Source organism: Thermobia domestica, chromosome 13, assembly GCF_964235325.1.
Source record: "Thermobia domestica chromosome 13, izTheDome1.hap1.1, whole genome shotgun sequence".
In the NCBI taxonomy this organism is placed as follows: Eukaryota; Metazoa; Arthropoda; class Insecta; order Zygentoma; family Lepismatidae; genus Thermobia; species Thermobia domestica.
Genome location: NC_137466.1, coordinates 218,168,412 through 218,192,749, shown reverse-complemented (window position 1 = coordinate 218,192,749; position 24,338 = coordinate 218,168,412). Strand labels below are relative to the sequence as shown.

General features: G+C 36.2%; 1 protein-coding gene across 2 annotated transcripts in view; it reads left to right on the top strand.

Moving 5' to 3' along the window:
* LOC145669035 (uncharacterized) overlaps positions 1–22,390 on the top strand; it is a 69,362-nt gene extending 46,972 nt beyond the window's left edge. Inside the window, exons 7-9 of one of the 2 annotated variants that reach the window (XM_081737383.1) lie at positions 7,414–7,652; positions 12,274–15,127; positions 22,058–22,390. In XM_081737383.1, coding sequence (XP_081593509.1) covers positions 7,414–7,652; positions 12,274–15,123 — 3,089 coding nt within the window. In that variant the 3' untranslated portion in view covers positions 15,124–15,127; positions 22,058–22,390. Of the gene's footprint in view, positions 1–7,413; positions 7,653–12,273; positions 15,132–22,057 lie in introns of both variants that reach the window. The other variant, XM_081737384.1, reaches the window with a different exon arrangement.
* The last annotated feature ends 1,948 nt before the right edge of the window (positions 22,391–24,338 follow it).

Genomic DNA, 24,338 nt, shown 5'->3' with positions numbered 1-24,338 from the left:
TTGAACATGATTAAATAATAGGTAATTATCATAGTAACTGAGTTTACTTATTTTCAGAACTATGTGCATAAGTGAACGTTCGTATTCTCGCTTGGTAATGGGAAGGTGTCTGAATTTCACCTATTTAATCATTCTAACGATTTACTACAAATGTATATTTTTATTTTAAAAAAATGATATAGGTGACTTTGCCATTACTTCAACTTTATATTTTTTTATAACCCATTATAGTGGTTTCAAGGAAGGAAGGAAGATTGCAATGTATCCCGAACTGTCTGGATTATTCGCGTTCGGAACTTCTTTTTATGCAAAATACATATTTAGGCCTCCCATACACTATGAGATAAATCCTAGGAAATCTCTTACGATTTTTCCTAGAGTCAAAATCAAAACGTGAATGACATCAGATCGCATGTCATTTCCTATGTTCTGAACGATCCTTTGAGATTTCTCTTGTTTAGAGTACGCCTTATTTCGGAAAGAAAATTCGTAAGATTTCGATTTAAGTGACATCAGGTGAGAGAACGTGCAAACAAATTTGTGGATGTGAAACAGAAGTTTAATCATCTTCGGCTGTCGTATGTGGGTGAAGCAGCAAAAACATTCAACAGAATAAAAAGTGGTGCACGGACTGATGAGGTGTGTTTTGCTAATTTATCTTATGCCATTTTTTTACTGCAATGCACTATGGATCAATATCTCGCAATGTCATTCGGTCAGACAGGAAAGATATTCACGTGTATGGCACAAGAGGGTAGGATTTCCTACGAGATGCAAGATTTTTCGTAAGATAAATGCTAAGATATTTACAAGGATTTATCTCATAGTGTATAGCAGGCCTTACTTTAGGATTTTCATAAGAAAATTCCTACAGATGTGTTCTTTCTTGGAATAAATATGCTATTTTTTTCTCAAGAAGGTGCTTTTGAAAAGTGACTTTAAATTTCCTTCTCTGGACTTATTTGAGATGTACACAAACAAAATCACACTAAAAATGTTAATAGATTTACTGTTAGTTAAAGTTATGAAGGGTTAGCTTTGCTGTTATAAGCACAACTTCGATTAGTTCCAGTTCCGTTATTTTTTTAGGTTAACGTCCCATGATTTCCAGTTATATTAAGTTACATAAGTTGGTACGTTAATGGTTAACTTGATTAATTGGAATCTAATGTTCCTTCTCAGTATCGAAGCTATATGAGACAGCAACCTAAAGCTTATCGTAAAGCCCAAATTTAGCTCCCATTAGTGGGGTAGTGGTAGTGATTTTTAGTAGTTCTGAAAGTTTATAAGTGTTAGCTATAAAAATAGCGCAACAAGTGCATTTACATAATTTCCCCAGGATAGCATCATTCGACAACGGGAGCGAGGTTAAACACAACGAGCGTACGAGAGAAGGTGACTGTTGACTGGTAATATATAGCGTTTATTTTCACAATCGGTTAAGCGTCTAGACATAGCATACCACCACCACCTCAATATATTACCGAAACCGGAAGTGGTTGAAATTTACAAGCATTTCCTGTTCCAATATTGATTTCCATAGAATAAAAAAGGCAAGGGATATCTTGAAGCGTTTTTTTTTTAATCGATTCAGTGTCTCAAGAATAGATCTGAAATCTTTCGTTAATCCTCTTTTCAAATCGGAAGTGGTAAAAACCAATCATTTCCGATTGTAGCATTGATCGCCATAGAACGAAAACGATAATAGATAGCGATCGATTCAGCGTCTCAAGAGAACATGGTATCATCAACCGCAGCAATAGCAAAAACGGAAGTGGTTGGAATTTACTAGTACTTCCGGTTTAAATATTTATTTTCATAGAACAAAAGCGGCCAGAGATATAAGAAAACGGTTTTTGACTCGACTTTTATTCATTTGTTAAAACCGGTAGGAGTGGAAATCTATGTTAATTCGTTTCCAACACTCAAGATAATAGATGAAATGGAAATGTAGTTAGGACAAGCAAATTTTTACATGGATTCAGTACCAAGAATATGTTTCGTCTTTGATTGTAGAAAAATACTCCTTTATTTTAACAGGAAGTGATAGATATCAATTACTACTTTCGTTATGTTAATCTCCATAGATCAAAATAGTAAAACGTAACGAGTAATGTATATATATTATTGTGTACCACATTGTGTAATCAAACAAAATATTTAATTGAATTTTAAAATGTGTGTAAAATAGGCAATGTATGAAGTGGAGGCAGTTTGAATATTCTTTAGTATTCATAATCCAATGGTAAATTTAGAGTTCCTTGACTTCTAGGGTGCAAAGAACCGGCTAATACTTCTAGAACTATAGACGCAGAAAGAATATGTAAGAATGTTGACATAACGGAAAAATCATATAAATACTACCGGATTCTCTTCCGGGTATGGGAAGTTTTATTTTGACGTCGAAACTCTGCGAGTCAAATTATTCATCATTAGTTTTCTACTCCGTCATTCTGTCCATTAGAGGTTCTGCTTATCACTGTTACCAAAAATAAGTGATTATGCATTGTCTTCTCTAGTCTTAAAGTCATACCAGTCCATACCATGTTCTGCGATTATTCAATTATTCAACATCAAATTCTTATTTTAAATTATTTCTGTATTATTGAATTTTATCTTTGAATTTCTATTCCCATGTTTATAATCAATTGTAAGCTACGTTTTCTACGCCCCCAAGATTTGTATTAATTTCAATTACTTCTTGGAGGAACTGAGTGGATGTTAAGGCATTCAGTAATTTCATGTATGAGAATGGTTTGGGGTTCGCAAGCCAGACAAAAGGTCTATGTTTAACATGCCTCCGGAAGTCTCTGACTGCCTTTTACGTCACAAAACAGGTCACGTTTAAGGTAGATTGCGAACCTATTTTAGGTTTTATCACTGTAATAGGTCAAAAATAGAACCTGTTCCTCGTACGCGGAATCCATACAGGATGGTAAGGAACTATTTGAACAAACTTTGGGAGCTGATTCCCGACACTGAAACCAAAAAAAAAAAAAAAGTCCTCTGGAACTTTGATCAGTGAGAGAAATTTTCGGCGACATAAGGTGCCGAAACCATGGGCGGAAAATGAACTTCAGAGGGCTGTAATTCAAAAACAAACTAACTAGAGAGTGCGTTTTAGAACATTACACTCGTAGTCATACCTGCTCGATTGGAAAACGTATGTTTGAAACCTCCGCAAGATGTATGCTAGGGATTCTCCAAAGGAACGTTGGGATTCCCTATAACCTGGCAAGTAATCCCTACGTTCCTTTGGGGAATCCCTCGCACACATTTTGTCGAAGTTTGAAACATACATTTTTCAATTGAGCAGGTATGACTACGAGTGTCATGTTCAAAACCGCACTCGTAATCATATCTGCTCGATTAAAAAATACATACGTTTTACATTGCGTTGTTTTTGAATTATAGCCGTCTAAACCTCATTTTCGCACGGTTACGGCATCTTATATCGACGAAATTATCCCTCACTAACCAAAGTCCAGAGGACTTTTTTTGCTGGTTTCAGTATCGGGAATCAGCTCCCGAAGTTTGTTCAAGTAGTTTCTTATCATCTTGTATGGATTCCACGTTCGAGGAACAGGTTCTGTTTTTGACCTATTATAGTGAAACCTCTGAATAACGAACACCAATGGGACATGAATTTTTTTCCCTTTACTGAGAGGTGTCCATTACAAAGAGGTTGCAGAAATTTAATTTCTCACTGGTAATTGTATGCAGTAATATATAATAAATACATTATGTTTGAGAGTAAATACATAAAATTCAATATGAAAATACTTTTTTGCACCACCAATTGATAAAGAATAATATACCAAAGATGTTTGGATATTTTTCTGCAGGGGAGGGGGAAGCGGAAGGGAAAGCGTTTTTCATTTATTTCAAATTTTCAGAACGTTCTCAAAAGATGAGTTAGGAACCAACTAACCGGCTACGCTCTTTCGTTTTTGGGAAAAAGGCTTTCTTTTCCTTCTACAAGAGTAATAAAACTCATTAGCAAGTGTCCTCTGAGAATCCTCAGTACGGTTGCGGAAGAAACATGTGTGTGTGTGCGTGTGTGTGTGTACTGACGCGGTATCTTCGTTGGCGGAAGGAATGAAAAGGCAAGTTACTGGGAATGCATATATTTATTGACCCAGCCCCAATCACAAAGAATATCCTCTTAGAGAAAGTGGAAAAGGAAGCCGGCAAAACTTCAACACAGACTTGCTCCAGTATCATAAGTAAAAGCAAAATGTTACTTTTCCTAAAAAGTAAGAGAGGAAGCATTGCTCGTTGAAAATGTTATTGAAAAACAAACCATGTTTGTTTTCTTATGTATGATTTTTTTTCGGGGGGAAAGATGCAAGGGGGAAAAGGACTAAATATATTAGGGAAGGGAAGATCTTTCGCATAGAATTCATGCCCACACGACTTACCCTGCATGAGTGTTATTGCTTATTGAAGATTTTCTAGGATTTCTATCAGAAAGCAGTTTATTGCGGGCAGGAAAAAAGAAAAAAATCAAGTTCAGCTTAAAGCTGTTCTGTTTGATGGTTCACCAGAATTAGACTCAATATGATAGATACACTTGTGGGGAAAACTTTTCTGTCTACTATAATATATCACAGAACCGAGAATAGTTCCTGTTCGTTATGAAGAGGTTATTGAAACATTTGAGAAAGAAAAAAAGAACTGCCCGCGTCTGTATCTAAGAGTGCCCGTAAAAGGAAGGGTTTTGTTCCGTAAGATAATATATATTTTTGCCGGGGCAAAAAATCTGTCCGTGTTATAGATTTGTCCGTATATTGAGAGGTGTTCGTTAAGTGAGGTTTCACTGTATTTTGTTGCAACCAGTAGTTATATATGTACTACTTCGAATTTCCATAATTTGGAATTCCACCGTAGTTTCACACTCGGTAAGTAAGTAATAAATGAACCTCACTTATTATTATCATGGTAGAAATATTATTATTATTATGTCTTATTTCTATCATTACTATTATTAGTAGTAGTATAATAACGCCACTAGTGAAATCCATAAAGTACGTGTTGCTGCTGATTCAAAGTTTCCCACTAGATGTCACTATTGTACAGACTCATGTTTATTGATTTTTTTAATACTTACAAGATTCACTAACAGAGTGCGTTGTATGCCACATGACGGCAAGAAATGTTTGTCAGTTCTCTGTACACGATAAAAAGCAAAGCAATTCATACTGCGCAAAGGTATTGCCTATTTCTCCCATTTTAATGACTCTGAATTTCAAATGCTTTCCCTGAGACAAAAAGATTAAAAATGATTGTACTGCTTCCTATCAGGGCGACATGCTGAATGAAACCACTTTAACGTTATGCATAATTTTATTTGTTTTGACTTCGAAATGTTGAGTTTTGCTACCTCATACAGGGAAGGATTTAGAAACTTCTTGAGCCAGCGATGCAGATCTGAAAATGGATCAGATTGATATTTGATTGTCATAATTCTCTTTATGTCACAAAATTCAACTTGGGATATCAACTTTTAATTTCCAATATCCCTGAAATTTAATTTTTCTACATAATAGTATAGTGAAGTCATTTGATTGGTCAATTTTTTAACGTTATCGTTTATTAACACTTTTCTAATTTTGCTTTTAATTAATTTCTCTTCTAATTTAAGTATGCTACCCCACCATGAACAATGAAGGGGAGAGCAATAGCACTCGCACTCAGAAAAGCCTAAACACTACAAATACAATCTCGTTGTGTCTGTTTTTTTTTTCTTTAAATAATAATAATCTATTATGCTTTTGAAAGATAAAGCATACACATCTGCAGAGGAAAGAAGGTAATCTTTTTTGTGGAGTTCAATATCGAGCTTCAATTTCAATATATTAGTTTGCAATTCCAGTGCAACTAGCTCTTTTATCTTTATTTATTGATTTTACTTCTACATGTGTTATAAGATTTAAAAAGAACTGGTTTCCACCTTCAATGATAAGAAACTTGTTTCTAACAAAAACAAGACTAGTTTTCATATCAAAACTGTGATAACTAACTAAATCGAACAGGTGTTCGCTACTGTTCGAGAATTGAGTTCTTGTATTTGACAACAATCAAGCAATTTTTGCTGGCATTTGTTTGACCATTTGCTTTAGCATTGTCCATGTGACTTTAACACTTTCGAGACAGCGCGCTTTCTTAATCCTTAACGGGTGTGCTGCTTACTTAATTCTCTGATGTGTAAACACAAATTAAGATAACGGAACAAATGCCAAATATGGTTGGACCGTAGTTTATTCTGATGGTATTTTTTCCTGACTGTCGAATTTTTCTCTCAAATTTGAGCCAAAAGTAAAAAAATCGAGAATTTCGAATTTTCTTTGTTAGTTTCTTCAGTATAACTTCCTTCGTTTTAGAGAGATCTACTTAGTACTTTTCAGGTTTATACCTTATATGGATAACTAATTTTTAAATGAATTTGAACAATTCACAATCAGTGTTGCCAAATAGGGAAATTAAAATTTTCCTATTTTTGGCTTAAAAATACGAAATTTTCGAAATTTATGTTTATAAATCCATACCTATTTATACGAATGCAAGTCAACTTATGCCGATCGAACATTAGTCCTTACTGAATAAAAGCAAGTACAGATCGTTACAATTGGGTAATAAAGGGGCGCACAAAAAAATTCGAATTTAGGTTCTGAACCTTGATTTATTTTTTACTTTTTTGTTTACCATAATTTTTTTTTCTATTACAAGCTTCGTTTCTTACATATCGATCTGATACTTCTAGGATATATTAGTGGTGTACCAAAGTTTATTTTAAGATGGTTTGCGTTTATATAGTAGCAGTGTTTCCAGCCACAGAGATTTCTAATGCCCAATTTTAGGTGGAACATTCGGGGAAAAAATCGAATTTTCCCTCAGTAATGCCCTCTTATCGGCTGCATTCAAACAAACGTACCAGCAACTAAAAGCCTGATCTCTGGTCTACACAACGCGCCAGAGAAAATTTCAATTGGACAATTAGGGCAGGTACAGTTGAGGTTTAAAGAAAATTGTGACATTTTAGATATTTTTTTTTAATTACGTGCTTCATTTGTTAGATATCGACATGATACTTCTAGTATATATTAGTGGTATACCAGTGTTTATTTTAAAATTGTTTGCGTCTGTCTAGTAGCAGTGTTTTTAGCCACTGAAAATTTTAATTCCCGATTTTAGTTGAAAAATTCGGAAAATATCCTACTTTTTCCTCAATAATTTCCCTCTTGTTGACTACATTGGAACAAACATACCGTTATTTGAAAGTCTTGTCTTTGGCCTACATAACGCACCATAGAAAGTGTCAATAGGATAATTAGGGAAGCTGCAACAAGTGCATAACTGTTGATTTTTGCTTGTTATAAATATATAGGTGGATTATGAAATATTGTATTTCAGGTACTCAATTGTCGTCTATGAAGGAGAAATATGCGTCTTTAGTTAATGAAAAGGCTGAGCAGGATTATTACCTGAAGAACTTGGTTCAAACCCTGGAAGGTATTCAGGAGTCAAATAAAATGTTGCAACAAGAGCTTCAGTCGGCTCAAACGGATGAAAACACACTGCAAGACATCCTTCAGAGTCAGACTGTTAGTGAAGTTGTACAGGACTCAAGGATACGCCAAGCACATGCTCCGGTAAGAAATTCATATCTTATACAGAATTATAACGGTAGTTTTCGTTATATATTTATTCTCACAGTTTGGGATTTAACTAATTCATTTATTTAACATTCCACTTGTAAACACATTTAAATTAGATTAATAATTTAGATATTATACTTGTTTTTACGTAACATTCAATTTCAACAATTAAACTTTACAATTATACAGAATATATTTGTTCATCTTCTAATTACATAAATGACCTGGCGCTAATATACGGGCACTTGTAGCCAACGGGCATTACTTATCATTATAGAATTCATAATGGAAAAACTATAATACAAACAGAAAACACTGCTATACGGAACTACTCCATCGAAGAGTTACCAACTTTTTAGTCACAAATCGGAAAGAATAGGGAGCACAGTGGTAGAGCGCTAACTTCTGGTGCATAGGAATCCTGGTTTGATCCCGTGCAAGTAAGTTTGTGCTGGACAACATGGTGCCTGGAGGTTTTCTCCGTATACTTCCCTTTCTTCCAACAATCCCATTGTACCAATTCTTGTATCATCATTCACATTGTGTTCTTTTTTTCGTACACTCTCCTTTCCTCATACTAGGGATGGCCACAAAGTTCCGGTTCTAGCGGAACCGTCTCCGTGAGGAACTGGTTCTCGGAGATCCGGTTTTCAGAACCGGTTCCGGACCTGGATCCGAAAACCCGATTCCCGAACCGGATCTTGGGAACCGGTTCCAGACCTGGATCTGATAAACCGGTTCCGGAACCGGATCCGTTCAGACCCGAAAACCGATTCCACCAGGAACCGGTTCTGGCCATCCCTACTTCCTACAATATCATTGTTGCAATTCTTCTATCGTGATTCACTTGTCCAAACCATCCGTCTCCAGTAACTTAAAGAACGTAATCATGGGATGTTAAACTGAAAGATCTTCTGTTTCACTTTTTGTAACCTAACATAGTTATTATAACCTTTGTACAAATTCTTAAAAGATCATTTAAGCTATCTGAAAATTAAATATCGTAAACAATTCCTCAGCATTTACGAAAAAAATATTTTGAATAAAGAGTGAAGAAAGAGATTGATAAAATGGGGCAGAAACATGGACACTACGCAAAAATCATTTTTAAAAAACTGGAGCCTTGCAAAGCATGGGTGTCAATAAAAACGGTTAAAATTAGCTTGGTTGAATAGAAAACTATTGAGGAAGCTTTGCGAATAGCAATGAAAAAAGAACAACTTTCTATGTAAAGGAAAGGGGGAGAAAAGTAGTTGATTAGGAGTACTATGGCAGGACAAAATGGGAGAAGCAAAAGAGTTTACAAGTATTAAAATACAAAATTTCTACTTGAAAACGAAAAAAATTAGCTGAAGATCGTGAAGAATGGAAGGTTCTTAACTGCAGAAAGAGGAACCTATGATAACGATCCATCCCAAAGATTGCTTACGAGATAAAAGTTGACACACTGCCGCCTCACGTGTATCACAGAGCTATCTCATCTAGGAAAGTGATCCTCCTTTACCGGAAAATCCCTGTTTTATTTCCTATCTTGTCACTAGTGTTGCCTATGAAACAGGAGTTGAGGCTGTCTCGTATAAAAAGAGATATGAAAGTGATGTCACTTCTCAGACAGCGTATTTCTTACTATTGAAAGAGTTGAGTCTCGTCTTCTATTTCGTCACTAGCATCATGGCCGTGCCGGAAGGGGGCGAGCGGGGTGCCGGCTCCGGGCGTAGAAGTAAGAGGGGCGAAAAATTCGGGAGAGAAAAAAGGAAAAAGATAGGAAAAATTACTTGGAATATATGTATGAAGGCGCCGTCGTATACTGTCGCCCCGGGCGCTGATTTTCCACGGCAGGTCTCTGACTAGCATTGCCTAGGAGGCGAGAATTGTGTCTGTCTCATAAAAGAAAGAGTTGTGAAAGTGATGTTCTCGAAAAAGGTATCTGGTTCGGAGTGAAAATCTTTGTCTCATGTTGTATCTCATCACTAGCATTCCTCACAAGACGAGAGTTGAGGCTGTCTCCTGTAGAAAAGGTGTTACCAATATTTCTTCTCGGAAAGTGTATCTGTTTCTATCGGGTGATCTGAGTCTCATCTTTCATCTTGTTACTAAAGCTATTTAGAGGAATGCACTGTTCCTACTGTGACGTTTGACGTTGGAAGAATACTGGTGTGGTCCAGTTTCTCAAGGTTTGGCCTGTTAGTGCTCCCTGTACTGCAAAAATACGGAAAATACTTTTAGACCAATAGGACAGTGTACGCATTACTGACACTCTTTGAACACCTCCAGACGATACATATTCACTCCTTGTAGATACTGTGTTATCCAAGTATGTCCCAGAATCTATGCCATTGCTAAGTTTTCGAACTGTTTGCCCAGAAGACGTGTCTTCAATATGTCATACGGGATACTGTTTTGGAGAATGAACGCTTTTGGACACACGCAGCACACTTTATGAACACATACTTGATATATTTCCCCCTCAACATCTGTACTAAAAGTGTTTAAATGCTGTTTTATTTTTTTATAGTGTGGTGTTAGTCCATGACACGCCTATCGAGTACTCTTAGATAATTCTGTGCTACTTACCCCATGGCAGCAGTTCGATAGTCGGTCGTTTGTGTTTCAACATGGCAATAGACCTCCGCAGACTCTAAGCGATGGTGATAGAACCGCTCGACTGACCAGACCAAAGTCTTGAACTTAATCCTGCTCTACATCTTTGGAGTGGTTGGAACGCCGATTGATGGCCGATATAGCACCCCACAAACACCAGTGCACTGCATGTCGAAATCTACTGACATTTTATTGAAACTCTTCCTAGGATGGTGGAGGATGTGATCAGAGCGAGGTTGTAGTTATCTTGCAGTGCAAAGCTTTGACATACACAGACAGGAAACAAGAGAAAGAGAGATAATTTCTGGAGTTAGTGTGAGAGAAGATCTTCCCCACACATACACAGAATCTGCCCGGGTCACTTCGGGTCCGGGTCACACTGATTTTCTGGGTCACCAGGTCTGGTAGGTCAGAGGTCTAACTGGTTCCAGGTTCGTGACTCATGCTATTACTGTTTATGCACTACGTTGCCAGACTGGAATTCAAAATTTATTTCTTGATGACCTTATTTACTCAGATATCCACCCCAATTTTTAAATAAATACTTGGTATTTATAATTGAAATCACTGAAAAGTGATGCCTGGTATGGTTAGAATAACTATTCAAATAACTGACTTTTGTAGACTCGAACGTCGCCCAGGAGATGAATATCACGTATTGTGTTCTCGCCATTAATTTCATTATCATCACTCATTTTTCGTTGCCTCATTCAATCTGAAAAGCAAACCGGAAAACAGTGGAACGTCAAATGAAAAATATAATAAGTAAATATTCATTAAAAATTACGTTAGAACGTGTTGCATATTGGGTGGTTTCGGTAAACTTTGCTTCTAATTCCAACTCAGAATGTATAAAGAGCCCGCCAGAAAAATGTATAGACTCTTTGTCGTCCTGTCTCAGGACACTGACATTGACAACTGTTCTGAAATTTAAATATGTTGTAGTATAGTTTTTCGCCCAACAGTTGTCGGCACTGTCAATTGTTTTCAATTGAAATTATGTTGTAATACGGTTTTTCGCTCAATAGATGGCGGTACTGTCAGCACAGTTAGTAAAATAAGGAAATGTTAGAAGCACACTTGTCCTTGGGACAGAGTAAGTATGTTTTGAAGTGTTTTATCAGGTTTGGAAATCAGTGTTTCTTTCAGAAAAAAATGTTCTGGGGGAAAGTACTTAGTATTACGGGGGGCACTGTTGGTACTATTCTATTATTAGTATGTATTATTTGGTCTCCTCCGGGGGTCACTCTCAGAGCTTCAGAGCTTCAAAGGGACAGTGCTCCTCCAAAAAAAAAAAATATATTTGTCTGCAGAGAACACTGTAGGGAATACCATCGAATTGCAGCCTCAGTGGAGAGGGGAGTTTGACTCTGAACCACCAAACCTGCCTAACAATCAAACGCATTGCTGACAAGTTTGAGGCGCATGGAACGAAGAGCAGTCGTTGCAGCTACAGGAGTCAGTGTATCAATGGAGACCGATGCACATGCCTCTGTAATCTTCTGGCGAAGGTTCTCGAGCGTTCCAAACAACGGTTAATATTTTGAACATCTAATGTAAGCATATACGGTTTGTAACACATGTTTCAACAATGATTAAATATAATTAAGAAATATGATGTATAGTTTTTTTAACAGTGTATATATATTTCTTGCGGACTCTCTTTCTTTTACCCACCATTCACTTTGTAACTGCCACAGTACCAATATAAATTTGACAAAAATCCTCAGAGATACCATATTGGTCTTTAAAATCTTAACCGTTGGACTTACTTTACAACGGCATAAAGTTCTTCCGCCTTTGAACAGGTAAGCTGTATACTCGTACATACAAAAGTATCCTTTTCATTTGGAACTTACTTAATAGTAATAAGAGAAATGAGCACGAGTATATGTTAATTTTAAAATTCCATGAAATATAATATCTGTGTAAATTTTACATTATAGCATGAAATATAATATCTGTTTAAATTTTTCATTATAGCTCTACTTTTGTACTTTTCTTTGTTTCCAAGGGTTTTCATTTGTCTTGCGTTAAAAATCCTGAGAAACGACAGGCAACACCAGGAAAGCAACGTAGAAAACATTCCACTTCCAAACGGCAGATGAAGGAAAAGAATAGGCCTAATAGAGAGGAGACGAGAGGCTCGGATTCAGAATTATCTGTGATGACAGACAAACAAAGCATTATTCCATCCGTCTTTAGTGTTAATCCTACTTTGTTTGCAGAAGAACAATCAAAATCGTTTTCCAAAACTTCCACCAGCAGTGTTTCTGACAAAAGTGATCTGAATTCATCAACACCTACGAGTCAAAATTCTGAACTAATTCACATCTGGGAACAAAATATGCCTTTGTTTTATATGAGTAGAGAACCATCCACAGCCAGTAACCGTACCTTAGACCAGTCTATAGCAAGTATCCTTACTAGACCTTACAACAAATCTTCAGAAACATCTTCCAAATCGAATTCGGCAAAGCAAGGCATTGAATCTGTAACTGCTACTACAAATATACCTTTAACAGAGCCACCGATCGCCAACTCCAGAGTTTCAAATGTTAGTAAATTTGTTGATCCACACAAAGCTATTGAGCCTTCAAACAGTGTTGTGTCCTCAGACAACCAGTCATCCATTCTCGAGAGAAAACAATCTCCGGCGGTGGGTTCAGTATTTCCTACAGACAAATGTGCGACAGTACAGGGTAGCTCGATTACAGGACCACGGATGGAAAGGACACAATTACAGCAATTGCAGTCTACTTTGAAGAATTTCCATTCTGAAACTATCACAGAATTCACCAACTCATCATTAAATGATAGCTGCTCAAAGATTAGCCCCGTAAGTCTGCAATCAGTGGCTAACAACAAGCCTTCTAAGACTCCTAAGACTCCGATAGAACACAGCTCTTCTCTTTCCCCCTCAGGGTCAACCAGTACTGCATCCAAATCACATGAGAAGAATGCAGAGTACATAACGACTAAACAAAGTATTGGCTTTTGTACGGACAAGACAGATCAGTCACGTACCTCGGATGATGCCTCCAGAGAAATAAGCAGTGGATCTTTGAAGAACAAAAAAGGAAAAGGAACTACGAAATCAAGAAACAAGAAAATTAAGGGAAGTGAAAAAGTTGAGAGCAAAATCAAAAGTAGTGGCAAAGAAGACAAAGAAAACCTAACGATTGAGCATGAAGAACAGAGTCTCAATTCAATTCTACAGTTGGGAGAAAGGATCAAGCAGCTAAAGAATATGTCTGTGTCGTTTGAATCCAGTCCATTTAACACCATGTCAATAGTGGATACCTCAGAACCTATTAAAGAAATAAATGCCAACAAGGATGATCATTCTTTGTTAGCAAAGAATCGCAAAAACTCCAAAGAAAATACTGAAAACAAAACTAACCACAATTCATCATCAAAGAAACAGCCTGATTCAAAGCCTGTTAAAAGGGTAGAAATTCCACATGTTTCTAATGTTGAAGGTAAGCGCAAGAAAACTGAAAGCAAACAAAGCCACAATCCTCCTGCACCCAAGCCGTCCGTCTTCAAGTCATCTCAAGAAAAGTTACGAAGCTCCACTCCTGAAAGCAATACTAATACCAGTTCTAATAGCCTATCTACCAAGATATCTGTAGCCAAATCGTCTAGTCCCAAGTTCATGGAGGACCAATCACAAACTGCCATCTCGAGTGACAAGACTGAACCAAATAAAGATGTGCAATTGTTAAAGCCCCCTTCACCAAAAAAACCTATTTCCAACTTATCTTCAGTTACACAGATTTCCAATTTGGAACCCAAGAAAGATGAAGATCTAAAAGCTTCAAGACCACCAACTGTTAAAAAGTCTAAGAATCTTATGAGTGAGCGTAGAACATTATCTTTGGATCGTAAAGATAGTAAAAGGAGAGATATATTTCCAGTTAACAATTTCAAGTCTTCTGTGAATTTATCAGTAAATTCAGTCACTGATCAAAGAAAGGCATCTCCAGCTAGTGTACTAGCCCATGAAAGAAAGCTTAAATCACCTCAACAGGAAATAATTTCAAACTTCTGTCATGAAACATATCGTGTAAAAAGTTCCACAATGGCTGAAGAAGGAAAACTTTCCTCAACCAAAATATCACTTTCTTCTGCTTCTGTTAAAAATAACCTAGAGAAGAAATCGTCACAAAGATCAAGATCGAGTTCTGCAGGATCGAGGACCAAAATGACTTCGGAAGAGAGAAAGAAAAGAGGGAACGCCCTACCCGCTACCATGTCTGACTCAATGTCTTCTTTAGGATCCAAGTCGAAAGTCTCGTGTAAATCATCAAGTAATACTGTAAACAAACTAAAGATAAAGAAATCTGCTGGAAATACAGCTAACACATCTACAGGATCCAATAACAATAAAATAACTAAACATCATTGTCCTGAACGTCCTACTAAACGACCCTCACCATCTGTACGAAATGAGCATAAGAAAGAGAAAGTCAAAAGTAAGACAACAAAGCAAAACAAAACAAAAACAAAAGTTCCAGAAGCCAACGTTCATCTGCTGAACTTATCTCTATCTCCTCCACGTAAGAGTACCACTCGCACTTTCCCTTATCAACGTCTCGCAATTAAATCAGTGGCTTCAAACAAAGAAACTAAAGTTCATGGAGTGCGGGATGATGTCCTGTCAAGTAACATCAGTATACGCCCAGTTCGAGTTCTTAGGACTAATTTGCAGATGAAGGGGGATTTCCCAGGAGATTATGAAGTACAGTATTCAGAAGTCGAATTGTCAGCAATCAATTCAAAGGGTAACTGGAAAGCATCCCGAGGGTATCACAGGTACAGGAGTTCCAGCGAAGGTTATAACAACGCAATCAATGGTTAAGAAGGTACGTAAACTCAGTTTACACTCCATAGCTATTTAGGTGCAAATTGCAATTTTTTGTACAACTTTATTGATTTCGTTAAAAGTAATTGGTGAAGCAGGAAGAATGTCATGTGTCAGCAAACTTGCAGAGAGAGAAAAAGTGTCTGGAGTACGTAGAAATATAGGTTATGCATAATTCCTGTAGTTTTTGGACTTAACGTACTACTATATGCACCAAGGCATAACGGAAAATGGGTGTTTTATAATACTTTCCGTATAAGTGTTCCATCTATACGTACTTTCCGTATGAAAGAAAGAACTTATAATACTTTCCATATAAGTATTCCATCTATACGTACTTTCCGTATGAAAGAAAGAACTTATAATACTTTCCATATAAGTATTCCATCTATACGTACTTTCCGTATGAAAGAAAGAACTTATAATACTTTCCATATAAGTATTCCATCTATACGTACTTTCCGTATGAAAGAAAGAACTTATAATACTTTCCGTATAAGTGTTCCATCTATACGTACTTTTCGTATCAAAGCTAGTATTGTATATAGGAGGTAAGGATCTCATATACAGGTAGATATAGCATATAGCTGACGTACGTAATATGTAACGTACTTATACGTATACAGGGTGGTAGGTAACTCCACCGAAAAACTTTGGACGGTGATTCCTTATATGAAATGGAAGAAACAAGTTCTAATAAACATGGGTCAAAAAAATCTCCTTTTAGAGTTATAAAATACTGAAAATTCGAAAAATCGCGTTTCAAAACACCCTGATTTAGAAACTATGGGACCTATCTCAAGCGGTTTAAGAAATTACACAGGAATTAGTTTAAGGAATTAGTATGTACTCTCCAAATATCCATGTTTTACCATTCTCCGTTATCCGTGAAACGAACTGTAAAAAGGAAGTTGAAGTGGTGGGATACTCCTTTAAGTACTAACGGTGCGTTGGTTTCGCTGGTACCGGTGAATTCTGAAACATGGATATTTAGACAGAACGGATAATAGTTCCTGTGTAATTCCTTAAACCGCTTGGAATAGGCCCTATAGTTTCTAAGCCAGGCCGTTTTTAATCTTTATTTTTCGAATATTCGGCGTTTTATAACTTTGAAAGGATACCTTTTTCGACCCATGTTTATTAGAACTTTTTTTCTTTCATTTCATATAAGGAATCACCTCCCAAAGATTTTCGGTGGAGTTACCTACCACCCTGTATAACACACGGAAGACATAGAAATCGGACAACGGCATGATGTAACATCTTAGCGGGGAAAAGGCAATAGCATATAGATAAGATATGTTCCGTACATATTTCCTTAGTAAACATATGGATCACGTATATTTGTACAATAAAGAGTCCAACAGAAAAATGTATACACTCTTTTTCATTCTTTAGCAGGATACTGGTATTGACAATCGTTCTGAAATTTAAGTATGTCGCCCTAATATGATTTTTCGCCCAACAGATGTCGGTATTGCCAATTGTTTTCAGTTTAAATTATGTTGTAGTACGGATCTCCCTCAACAGATGTCGGTACTGTCAGGCAGAACTTGTTACTGTAGGCGTTCTTCTCGATCTTCCTTTGTGAATATCGCAAATTGTTCCATGCGCCTCAAACTTGTGAACAATGCGTTTGATTGTGTGGCGGGTTGGTGGTTCAGTACCAGACTCCCCTCTCCACTGACGCTGTACTTCGATGGCATTCCCAAACCTGATAAAATACTTCCAAACGTACTTACGCTGCTCGAACGTTAAGCGTGCTTCTGCCATTTTCTTATCTCACTAACCGTGTTGACAGTACCCTTACAATACTGATGCCCTTAAAGTTAGAATTGAGAGTATAATTGAATTATGGGTATTCGTTGAAGAATTGCATTCTTTAGAGTAGTTATATTCAGGTGAATGCTCTGTAACGTCACGGTCTGTTGTTTCGTTTCTCAATGAATATCACACAGAGATGCAAACAAGTCGGCAGGTAGTCTGACGTTGATAAAAGAGAGTGGTTGCACGCAAACAAAGCGTCGATTGCGTAGCTACTCATTCTTGATCTATGATCCACTGTCAACATTTCATTACTTCATTTTCGTACCTAGTCCCTCCATTTCTCCTCTGCTCAATATACAGTATTTCTCCCTAATGTTGATCGGAGTATGAAATCGAGCTCCTTCGTCATGCATGCGTCAGTTGGAAATAGAGTACCTGCTTTAGACAGTCGAAGAATTTACGGGTAGTAAGCAAGTAGCAGCGTCACGTGTACATAACATGAAACAGGTGCGGCAGTGAAACAGGCGATTTTGAAACCCTGGAAATAGTAAGTTACGTTAGGAATCAGAAAACTAGAGTGGTGCCATCTGGACAACAAACCTTTGCTATTAACCCTGTTATCGATGTTCAATTGAGATGGCGTCGTGGATCGGTGAACAACGCGCTTTATGCTGTGAAGGCGTTTTACAAAAACAACGATAGCTACGTGGCCGCGCAGCGTGTATTTCGTGCTCATTACAATCTCCCACCTCATGCCCCAGTTCCGTCGGCGCATGCTATCAAATTGTGGGTACGGAACTTTGAGAAAACGGGTAATGTGACCCTTCAACCAGAGGGGCACACGGACAGACAGGGTAAATATATTAGTAAACAAAATTCCTTAATGAAACACCTCGAGGTAATCAATAGCACATCCTGGGGAACATGTTTAGTTCATGCCATCATGCTTGAACAGTTAATTTAATGCCACTTTGGGAGCACAGATAGGCCTATAGCAGATATTTTGTTCAAATTTTGGGGTTTTGCTTCAGCTCCTCTACGCTAAAATTGAAATAAAACTTCGTGTTACACGAAGGGATTAAACCGACCAGAGGGATTTAGAGATCGCACCTCGCTTCACTGTATTGATTGATTTCCTTGACCTTACTTAGCTATCTTTAGGTTTCAAGTGCCTCCTCAGTTGTCCTCACAATGCTATGTGAGCGCTAAATAACAAACATGATCCTGATTTTCTCCAGTGATCTCTGATCTCACTACTGATCAAATACAGTGCTCCCTCACTTCATTGTCCTCACAGAAACGGATATCTCAGTCTTAGTATGAGCTTCTTCGTGGCTAAGCGGTTAGCGTACATACCTTTCGCGTGGGAGGCCCGGCTTCGAATCCCGGCGGTAGCTCATGTGGTTCTGATTCCACGTTAAAACAGTAGGTCCACGTCTCATATAGTCTCGCTGCTGAACGGGACGTTAAACTCAAAATCATCGTCACCCAATCTTAGTATTTAAAACAATGCATCTTCCAATCAAATTTCACATGGAATAACCAGACTTTTTTTTTTTGTATGCCATAACATTTTGACCCAAAGTTTCTGAAATCGAATACGTCCATTTTTAAAAAGATAAATAAGAAACATTTTTGCGATGTTTAGTAGTGTTCATTTTCTCCTCATGGGTTCGGTGTTCCATTTTAAAAAGTTAGGTTATATGCTAGACGAAATAATTTAATGAGAAGAGTGAACTCTAGTACGATTAACTTGCATGATGGTCTATCCACTCACCAACTGCCTCCCAGCGTGGTTCAGAGCCAGTATCGATAATGAATATCCGTTATTGCGAGAGTGTTTGAACCGAAGTTAGGACATTTTAGTCAATTATTATCAGATTAGAATGTAGTCCTAAATCATTTATAAATAAAATAGATTGTTAATATTTTATTATCTACATAAAGTAATGGTACACTTTAACAAAGATAAAAAGTCTTTCCATTACTTAACAATAATATCAGGTTGTCTAAAAAGCATTGACTCTTTGAAGATCAAAATTGAGAATACATAACGGCAAGACCAGCAGAAAAACTGCAAGAAAGTAGGGCGAGACTGGTTTGGGCATTTAAGAAGAAGACTTTTGGAATACGTAGCTCACCAATGTATATTTATTTTGGATTGACAATACTATTAATTTGAATATATTAATTATTATCCTCAGAGAATACATTAAAGAATTATCTTCAGTTGATATTTGTATCGTACAAAATCTCATTTAAGCATTTTTTTTTACTGTATCTATTCGTTTAAAACTTACAAACAATGCTTTAATATAAATGGTTCCCCTCTACATAATACAAAATACACTTCTATATTGTATGTTTGTCTTTGCTTAAGAGTAACATGGAAACTCACATTTACCCTGAACTGAGGATGTAACCTTTAGATCAGAAATCACATGCACTGCAATGAAGAGAGGTCATTCCGATATCAGATGCCAAGACCCCCAGCTAGGGCGTAACTACCCGATTCATTTGTGCATCTGTTTGCACGGGAATCAATTGAATTTCCTTTACAGGAAAACTTTTTTGGGGGGAAAAGCTGCGAGCTGCAGATGGTTCTAACCCATCCATTGTTATTGATAGTTATGTATTTTCTTGGAATATGGGTAACGTTTGTTCTTTTTTCCAAAATATTGGAAACACGTGTGAATGTTGATGCATATCTTCCGTCCATATATCCTGTTCCCTTTCTACATACATGAAAAAATAATGGATTCAGCAGACACTTGCAGATTGATATCAATATTTTCTTTCTTTGCAAATCGTTGCCACATTTAGAAAGAAAACATTGGATGTTCTGTAAACTCTGAATTCAATACAGGTGGACACATCTGTGATAATTATTCAATTAATTTATTTTTGTATAATTTTCAGTTTTCATATCAAACACAATTAATTATACTCTGCTTATGAAGGCTTAATTGTTCCCTGAATATGGATAATGCACGTGTACTCTCCAATTTGAGTGAATAACAAGAATACGCATTAACCATTTTGCTGTAGAGGGTCGAGGCGGGACATGAATCCACAGCTTATCAACTAACTCTCAGTTTTTAGACTTCCAAACTATGACATGCGCAAATTGTCCGAAGTGTTATAAAACGGCTATGCCCGTCCGTCTGTCTGTCAACAGGTAGGCCTATCAGAGTAAAAGTGGTCAGAGATATTGACATGCCGTTTTTCGGAATCGATTTAGCATTCCAAGAATACGTTTCACCTCTTCCGCTTACCTCCTATTCAAACGAAAGCGGTAGACAACAATCGTTAGGTTACACGTTCTCCATTAACTCTCTATTCAAACCGGAAGTGGTAGAAATCTACCGTTTCCGGAAACAACGTTGATGACCATAGAAGAAAACTGGAAATAGATAGCAACAAACGGCTTTTTTGAAGTCGACTTAATGTTTCAAGAAAAGATACCGTCTTCACCCATAATAATCCAGTAAAACCGGAAGTGGTACAAAATAATACTTCCGGTTTCAATATTGATCTTCATAGACCTAAACGGTAACATATATCGAGAAGTTTATTTCTTTCTTTGTTTCTTTTGAATCGATTCAGCGTCTCAAGAACATGTCCGTGTCTTCATCTCCTACGTTAACCCTCAAGTCAGACAGGAAGTAGTAGAAATCTAGTGTTTGGTTTTCAACATTGTAGAGAAACAGTAATAAAAGCAATAAGTGATTTTTGGTATTACGTCAAGGTCTCAGTAAAATATGTCGTCTTCACTTTATTATGCTACTAAAACTGGATGTGGTAAAATACTTCCGATATAGATTTCCATAGAGCAGAGGGAGCTAATATACATGGAGAAGCCATTTTTCGCAATAGATTCAGTGTTCAAAGAATACCGTTTATCTCCTGTGTTAACTCTCTGTTTAAACCGGAACTGATAGAAATTATCCTTATCCGGTTTCAATCTATATCGTCATAGAACATAAACGGCTCAGGAAGCAACAAACTTTTTTTTTTTTTTCAATCCATTTATCGGAAGTCTTTGAAAAATCTTTGAAAGCATTTTATTCCGTGTAATAGGCCTAGTGTTCTTTAGAAAGTATCTAGCTTACCTTCTAAATGTTTGATATTTTGCTTTGGTTTTAACTAAAATTGAAAACATATTATTTAGCTTAGCGAAGAATTAAGTAGAGAACAAATTCGTTCTGTGTATTTGATTCAAGGGTTCGATCGTGAGTGGAGATACAACAAGTTCTTATTCGTGTTTTCCAATGAAATGAAAATGATTTTTCTTTTATTTAATGTACTTTCCAAAGAGTGTTACTTGTAATCTAATATCATTCTTGTTTGCTAAAGACAGATTTTATGTAGGAACTCAAGTATTTTTGTTTTCAATGCTTCACACCATTTGTACTGATTTTCATTCCTGATGTGATCTGTCCGTAGAAAATTAATTCCAATGAAATAGCTTAATGTTAAAAGGATAAGAAACAAAATTCTTGGGAAAGTAAAAAGAAACTGCATTAGAATTGAATGAGGTATAACAAAAAAGAAAAAAAAAAACTTCGGATGCACATCGTTACTAAAATAGTAAGCCATTGGATGTTATAGTTAATCAGGAAGAAAGTAGTAGAAGTTCTACACATTGAGTAAGACAAAATGTGACTTACGCCCTTTTCACATTAAACAGATTCAATGACAGTATAGGCCTACTTAATCATACGAAATCCACAGAACTCATCCAATTTTGATCAACTTAGATCCTGAGTTACTTGGTATGCTTGTGAATATTATTACTATTTCTACCACCATAATAATAATAATAATAATAATAATAATAATAATAATAATAATAATAATAATAATAATAATAATAATAATAATAATAGGCGAATCTCTGAGTCAAGCAGTAGTTGTGTGATGCTAATTCCTAATAATAAATAGTAACAGTAGACCTAATAGGCGTCGGTAGCTGTACTATGGCCTTTCACTCTATGTCTGACTTACAAACAATGTATGACTTCTATATTGTATTTGATATAAATGCATTTCACTATATTTTTCTGTGAGCAAGTGTTTCTGTATGTTCATGCATTGTTAATATTAAATGATTTTAGTTAAGGATATTCAAATATTTTGTGTCCTTTCCTCTTCTGTGTTTCAGGTAGCATCTTCGTCCATCCTGTCACTCGATCTACAAAGTAAAACCCAAGATTCACACTACACGAACTGATATTTTATGCATACTGTTTTAAGGAAATCAAAATTTTTGTAAAGGTAGTATAGAGCTCATGCATTTTACGATTCCATCTTTGAGAAAAGAGGTTTTCTTTTCCTACAGAATGCATGGCAAGCATCATATAATTCTATCATATTAATAGGATGCTTCATACGTTCTGTAAACGAATACATTTTACATTTTTTTGTGTGTTTGTTTTGTTTGTTAGTGTTTGTTTGATTGTGTTGTGTTCACAAATAAATAAACAAATTTTTCTTCTGTTTCTTTATTACTTAAAAATGTAAATAGTCTTATTGAGAGAGGCTAGTGGCTTAGTAAATCTTGATCTCTGGGTTCGAGGCATCTCTGGTTCGAACACAAGTCATGTAAGTTTGTAGTGGATAAGATCGTGTCCATGTCTTTTCTCAAGGTTCTCCCGTTTCCTTCTATATTATCATTCCACCAAATACTTCATAATCATTTAATTTCATGGCCATCCGTCTCCTTTCGCCTACACGGCATATGTGGGACGTAAAACCAAAACATTTTCAAACAATTTTCACGAAACTTCTTTCCGGCAATACCCTCCTGCGTTTCTTTAAACTCTTCGCTGTTGGAGGGGAACCCTTTCCAAGTTAATTTGATGTAAAAGACCCGGGTTTGATTCTCGATGGGGACTCATGTGGCTCGGATTCCAAGTTCAGTTGTAGGTCCACGTCACATATAACCTCACTGTAGTAAGGGACGCTGAACTGAAAATCAAATCAAACCTTTCAAAGTTTAAATTTTCGCATCTCAAATTACAGCCTTTGTTTCCGTTCTTCGCACGGCAAGAATAGGTTTATAGCATTATTCTATGAGAAAAATTTATATCCATTTCCCCCTTAGAGAACTATTTCAATCAAAATGAGATTATAAAATCCCATGTAGACCTAAGTGTTAATTTCAAATGGTTCAACCGTTTTCCCGTGATGACGAGACTGACCATCTCGAAATAGTTTTTATACATTGTGAAAAAAAAAATCCCCTTCTCTCATTAAAAACGGAATTTCTGGAAATGCTGTGGCATATGCCCATTTGTTTTGAATGAGTATATAAGTTTTGTATCTCCAACGTTTCTCTAATCACAAGGGATTTCAAGATATGACCATCTTATTATAACAAATTCAACCCCCTCCTTTATTCTTCCATTCTGAGGAAAACATCAAAAAATGCTGAAACACGTCTTTCGTTGAAACTAGAAGCTGAAATATTAAGTTTCATGTCTCTAACCTTAAGGCTGCAGACTACTAAATATTTTTGAAAAACTAATAATTTTTCTTTTGCCCGTTTCTCGTAAGTGGAAAGAGGTAATAAAATGTAACTTACCACAATAATAGATAATGTTATTCTACACCCGAAAATACAAATCGGAAGAATTTTCAGTGTTGCCATCCATAGAAATTACAGTGTGACCAGAATTTGAATTACTCAAAAATCTAGGTAAAGGCAGCGACTAGAAAAATGAATTCAACGGTAATTGATGACTTCTCATGCTGTCTATCCTTCTTGTTTACTACTTTTTAAATAATGTTTCTATTTATTTTGTAATGACTTATTTATTTTGTAAGAATTTATGTAAGGTTTATAAAATAAATAGAAATATTATTTAAAAAGTAGTAAACAAGAAGGATAGACAGCATGATAAGCAATCAATTACTGTTGAGTTTATTTTTCTAGTCGCTGCCTTTACCTAGATTTTTGAGTAATTCAAATTCTGGTCACACTGTTATTTTTATGGATGGCAACACTGAAAATTCTCTCAATTCGTATTTTCGGGTGTAGAATAGCATTATCTATTATTGTGGTAAGTTACATTTTACTACCTCTTTCCACTTACGAAAAACGGGCAAAAGAAAAATTATTAGTTTTTCAAAAATATTTAGTAGTCTGCCCCCTTAAGAGATTTTGAGATGTGGCCAGCTTTTAAATTTAAGTTAATTTCATTTTTTGACACTCCGTTGAAATATGTTACTTATGCCTTCTTGTGATTTACTTACATCATTTTGAATTTTTTTGTAATTATGTAATCACTCTATACATCAGATTTGACCTGTTTTACATGATGAGTCATTCACATATATTATTAAAAAAGCGAAATCTTATATTCGAATCTTATGGCACCTTAGAGTCAACATTATAGAGGAGGAGTTCATGGTTAGTGCACATCACAAACAGCTTTCAAACT